Source organism: Eurytemora carolleeae, unplaced genomic scaffold (genome assembly GCF_000591075.1).
Source record: "Eurytemora carolleeae unplaced genomic scaffold, Eaff_2.0 scaffold573, whole genome shotgun sequence".
Classification (NCBI taxonomy): Eukaryota; Metazoa; Arthropoda; class Copepoda; order Calanoida; family Temoridae; genus Eurytemora; species Eurytemora carolleeae.
In genome coordinates this window covers 57,514-63,593 of record NW_019397425.1, presented here as the reverse complement: position 1 = coordinate 63,593, position 6,080 = coordinate 57,514, and the positions used below count along the sequence as shown (strand labels likewise).

General features: G+C 33.5%; 1 protein-coding gene across 1 annotated transcript in view; it reads right to left on the bottom strand.

The window, feature by feature from the left end:
• Positions 1–1,801: 1,801 nt before the first annotated feature.
• The window catches only part of LOC111714223 (cyclin-A2), a 6,546-nt gene continuing 2,267 nt past the window's right edge, over positions 1,802–6,080 (bottom strand). The window contains exons 2-11 of the mRNA XM_023489286.1: positions 4,834–4,962; positions 4,586–4,726; positions 4,181–4,303; positions 3,751–3,842; positions 3,455–3,544; positions 3,178–3,325; positions 2,877–3,086; positions 2,494–2,580; positions 2,292–2,392; positions 1,802–2,181 (exon numbers count right to left, since the gene is read on the bottom strand). Of these exons, the coding sequence (XP_023345054.1) occupies positions 2,139–2,181; positions 2,292–2,392; positions 2,494–2,580; positions 2,877–3,086; positions 3,178–3,325; positions 3,455–3,544; positions 3,751–3,842; positions 4,181–4,303; positions 4,586–4,726; positions 4,834–4,962 (1,164 nt within the window). The 3' untranslated portion in view covers positions 1,802–2,138. The remainder of the gene's footprint in view (positions 2,182–2,291; positions 2,393–2,493; positions 2,581–2,876; positions 3,087–3,177; positions 3,326–3,454; positions 3,545–3,750; positions 3,843–4,180; positions 4,304–4,585; positions 4,727–4,833; positions 4,963–6,080) is intronic.

The window sequence follows — 6,080 nt, the reverse complement described above, 5'->3', positions numbered from 1 at the left end:
CTCATTTTTTCGCAAAAGTTACATATAGAAGAAATTACAAATTTTTATTGTTCCGACTTCGAGAAATTATAGGAAACATAATTAATCAAAATGAAATCCTTCTTATAAATAATTTTAATATCAGATTACAAGAAAACCTTGATAGAAGAAAATTTTAGTTACATTATATTCATTTCCTCTTTCTCATCTTCTAGTTCTAGGCTAATATTTATTTTTAGAAAATTCATTTTGATTTTATTCACTTTATGACTCTCGTTAAAATTTTTTAACTGGTCCCTGAATAAAAATAAAAAGTTGATTAGTTTAAGCTAATCTGAATCTGTAATGGAGGAAAATATCGTATTTTATTAAAAACGAAGAGAGGCAACATATTTATACCCAAGTAGTTAAATTGTTGCTAACAAATTCTTAATTCCTAATTACACCTGAAAATAAGACAATTTAAAAATTTGTGCCAACTTTTAGTAATAGTGGGTTAAATAACAAGTTAATGGCAACCAACAGTTCCATCAGTCCTTAGTTGTTGCTAATAAATTCTTAATTCCATAATTAAATTAGAAAATTGATCAAACTAACAATCTTGATACGTAAATTTAACTACTAAGCAGTAGCAAATTTGGAAAAATCCCTCAAATTCAATATCAAAACCAAATTGAACCACGTTACTAAGTAAAGGTCTCATCATTTTCCATACCTAGCTACCATTAATATAAATCCAAGAAACTGCAAACACAGAAATTATCAAATTACCAGAACATATCCTGACAAACTTTCAGCTTTCAAGAAAAAATGTTTTCAAGCAATCTTGATAAGATTTTTACTGTGATTAACTAATCTAAAATAATAATTCAATCAACTAATCTTAATAAAAGTGCCCATTCCTTAAGAAAAAACAATCCAAAGAAATGGCGATGAAGTCTATTTACTAACAAAAATAGCAGTTCAAATCCTCAAAAGTCGACAAGGATTCAATGTTTCTCTTGATATTTCTGTCAACACAACTAATCAAGTAGTTAAACCTCCATTACACATTAAAAACTTTTTTAGTCAGATTTATTAATATACCCTTAACATATATTGGGTTAGTTATTTTCTCTTTTCATCTAAAATTTTCTGGAAAGTGACTTTTCAGATGTACATGCAGTACAGTGACGCAGTAGGAGCCAGAGATAAGAAAAATATAAATTTAAAGTTAAAGGAGAACTTCTAGCCCGTAAAGAGCGATTAATCAATGCTAAGAATCCGGATCCGCGAATCGAAGGGGAAAATTATCAACTGAAGCCTGCAATACACTGTTTTACTCACAACCCAAATCTGAACCGATGAAAAACTGGAAAAAAGAGAAATGTGCGGATCCAAGATCAGGATCCGCATAAAAATAAAACCTATAAATCAGTAGCTTTTAATTTTAGTCATCTACATGAATCATGAAGAACATTTGAGATTGGTGGTCATTTATGAATTCAGAAAATATTAAATAAAACTTTTTTCCTATTTTTCAATTATTCAAGGAAATCAGACATGCATACTTATTATTACGACAACATTGGACAGTAACTTTAACCCATGTCAGTATAAAAAAAAAAATAATATTACCGCCAAACATTTTATTAAATTAAATTAAAATTTCAAATAAAACATAAATTTGCAAAATCCTAGCACGAATTCCTGTACACAATTAGTAAAGAATATGGAAGAAGGATAGATAAAGAAGAGACTGTATTGTACAAAAGATAAGAAAAAAGATGAAGGAAGGATACTCGAAATTCGTACTAGTGAAATAAAAAGACCGGGAATTAACTAAAAATAAAACAACCAATTTACTGAAAACACAAAAAGTTTCATTTAAAAAAATTTCGTCATAAGATTTGAATAACATTGAATTAAAAACCGGCTGAGAATATAAATATATATCCTAGAACCAGACCAGGAACCATACTGGTTTCTGGCCAGTCGTACATAATTTTCATATAGGAACACGTAGGGTTAGAGTCTGCTACTTGGTTCCTTGTCTCGACTCTTGAAGTGTGAAATGAGAGTTTGGTTTTAGTTCAGGTTCAGGTCTAGTTCTTCTAGTGTAGAACATAGAACGTGTACAGTGTACTGCCTGCAGTACTGCACTATCCATATATCTGCAGCTAGAAGATGGAAGGAGGTGATAGGTCAGAAACACCGAAATACCTAGATAAATTTTAAAATAAATAAGAATGTGCTCGACTTATGTTCAGTGTAATTACAGTGCACGATTACACAATTAATAGATTTTACGATTAATGAACAAGTAAACTTACTTGCTAGATCTATATTTCTCTGCAACTGCTTGTTGTGCAGCGGTTTTAGATTTCTCGAAACAACGATGAAGATCAACAAAGCATTCTTGCAAATCCTCAAGCTAACAATAAAGAAAAATTGATAAGAAAGAAGTCAAAGTTCAGTTAATCAAAGATAAAAAATTCACAAGAAATGTAAAAAATTAAATAAGCCGAATATTACCGTAAAACCAGTGCGTTCAGGTAAAGGTTGCGGCCAGGCATCCAAAGATATTGTGTGGCGAGCCAAAGCCACACAAGCAGCAGCAGTCTAAAAATAGTCTTTTTGTAATAAACTGACTTAATCAAGATTATTACCGTCAACTCTATATACAAGAGATTAACCCCTGGACCGATTTGCCTCAAATTTGAAAATGGAAATTGGGAGAACCACGAGAATGTTCTCAGCTTAGTTTAGAGATTCTAAGTTGAGTGGGTGACTTTAAGAAAGAAATAGCTAAAATCGAAATTTATGACCAAGCGCGGGTAAACGGCGGTAGTAATTAAGAGTAACCTGGGCAACGCTGGGTTCCCAAGCAGTAATATAATGAATAATAAGTCTGCTACCTGACTGGGAGGATATTTGAGGAAAGTTTCTCCATCAACTAATGCTAGTTCAGCAAGGAAAGCTGCAAGAGCTCCAACCTTGGCTTTATCCTCCTCCTCGTCCTCCTCAACAGGAACCATCTCAACCATCTTGTTCAGAAACAGAAAGCTCGTGGGAACACTCAAATTAAACCCTAGAACCTTCAGGACAAGATGTTCCATTCTTAAAACCTAAGAGAAAAATATTTATTTCCTTGAACTCAAGACGTTCATATCCATTTGATTCGGCTACATTTAAATTATATCTAATAAAATGAAATACCTGTCTCTTGTTATATGTATCGTCTGTAATATAAACGAACTCGGCAACATCTGGTGGATAAATCTCTTCGTATTTAGCAGCAATAAACATACATGCAGCTCCCACTAGTTGCAGCTTAGTCCGCTGTACAGCCATATAACTCAAAAATCTAAAATAAAAATAGTTTTTTCTTTCGGTCCAAAGAGATTTCTAGTAAATTTGTGACCAAATGTGATGGAATATTAACTTCCAATAATCAAAAGTTAAATGATGTTATGAGACATGACTTCCAACTCACCTATCTATGTAATTAACGGCTAGATGAAGGGTTTCAGTCTGAAGTTTATATTCTTCACCAACCTCAACCAACCAATCAACAAGGATTGACCTACGTATTAAAAAATGATAATACTAATGTAATCTGAAGTTTAAAAGAAAAACAAAACTAAATAATAAAATTGTGAATAAATAAGAATATTTTTTACACCCTTGATACTTTCAAATCATTTATTTCCCCTTACATGAAAAAAAAATAATTTACTAACTCTGAGAAAAACAGAGAATAAAAAGATATTAAAAATTTAATTTTTTTACCTCATACTGTGTGTGATATCGTTCTGTTTCTCCATGTATCTGAATTTAGGCAACTGCTTATATTCACTTTCCTTCAGGTACATGTAAATATCCTAAAAGCAATTTAGAATAAAAATGGAAGGTTAACAAAAAGTGAAAAATTTGGTCGTCAAGTATACGGAGAAATAATCTCTAATAAGAGTTTTGCAGAGACATCTACCGGACAACATATCGTCCCCCATAGTTCGTGAACTACACGACCACTAACTAGAGAACGGGCTCGGTTAAAGGCGAGTATACGCATCATTGTGTAACAGTTGTCTCCGAAAGTAGACAAATTAAAGATCTATACAAAACTAAAATTCTAAGGATTTTCTTAAGTTGTTACTATTGACGCAAAAAACTAAAGTGATTAAGATCCAGTATTCAGTCAAATTTTATATATTAATACCTGGAAGTATTCTGGTTCTGTAAATATATCAACAGTATGATTATCCTTAATGGGAGGTACTCTCCACTGTTCACGGAGCTGAGTTACAGTTTCTTCAACTACCATAGGACTATCAAGATCAACCTGAATGTAAACCTTTAATTCTATGGAACCCAAACATTTTTAATTACTTGTATTTTGAAGTGCCTTTAATAATCGGATCTTGAAAGGACTGTAAGCTTAATTTTCAGTGACACAAGAACGCAAAACCCGATTTATAACTGTACTATTGAAATATCAAGGTTATATCCACAGTTTTAAGCAGATCACGTTTTCAAGGTCACGATTATAAATTGTATATTATTGTCTTTGCATTGAGGGTCACACGAATTATGAGTCCCTACAAGCATATCTTAAGGAACTTACACTTGTGTTCATGGATTCATGTTCTTGGATAAGATGTGCAGCTCTGCTAGGTAAACTGTGAAGCAGCTGTACAGTACGGGTTTGCTGAACCTGTACAACATTCTCAGCTTTACTCTGCTCCCGGAGAACATCAGTCTTAACCTAGAAAAATGACTAAAATATAAGGTCTAAAATCTAAATTAAGAGAGGGGGCGAGTACTTCAGATTTAACCAAGAATCATGTCGATTGTTCCAAAAATTCGATTTACCTTTTGTCTGAGAGATTTCTCCTTGGGGGGAATATTCTCCTTGTCGATGGTTGAAGCCTCAGGTTTACGAAGAAGAGGTTGAGGACGTGAGAATGAAGGAGCATTTTCATCACAGTAAATAGAGAATCCCTAAACAGAAGAAAAAAATAATTAATAAATAAATATTGTAATGGGCATTAAGTGCGAGAAAGTTTTTTGCGAACGTAGCGAGGTGTGAAAATACTTTATATTCAATTTTGATGGAAATTATCACACCTAATATACCCAATTGAAGGGTGATTAAGTGACTGTATCGTCCTACAACAGGGCGAAAAGTTACTTTTACACCCTGCTATTAAAATTTCAAACGTAATTATTCTCATTGTAGGGTGATAAAAGTTACTTAATCATCCTAAAACAGGGTGATTAAGTAACTTCATCGACCTGCTTTTAAATAATTTAGAGTAAAATTGAAAAAAGCTCTATGTTATTGAAATGGTTATCATGCGTGCCAAAAAGTTTATGCTGCGATTTTTAATTTTTATTGTTTGTTTTCGATCAAAATAAACATATTTAAAAATTGCGGTTTAAATCTCGCTAACTTTCCTTTTGGCTTGTACCGGAAAAATTTGGCCTAAATAGGCTTGAGAACTGGACCGGTTTCAGAGCCTGTGCTTTGAAGTGTACCGGCACGGATACGCTTTACTGCCTGGGACAGCTGGCATGTAGGCCGTTGGGATTTAAACTTGAGCAATGAATGGATTGGATTTAAACCCAAGCTGACACACAATTCATTTCACACTTAAAACTACAAGAATAAAACAGTTCCAACAAAATATAAAAACAAAATGTTCAGGCGCTTAAAACGTGCTAAATAGTTGCAAAGACACCAAACACATTGTGGGGATATCTAACAACTTGTAGGGATATATAACAACCAAACAAATCGTAGGGACACCAAACACATTGTAGGGATAACAAACACATTATAGGAACACTAAACAAATCGTAGGGACACCAAACACATTATAGGGACACTTACCACATTATAGGGAACACATTATAGGGACGCCGAAACATTGTAGGCACACGAACACATTATAGGGACAACACATAGGGACACCGAAACATTGTATGCACACCAACACATTGTGGGGACACCAACACATTGTGGGGACACCAACACATTGTGGGGACACCAACACATTGTGGGGACACCAACACATTGTGGGGACACCAACACATTGTGGGGACACCAACACATTGTG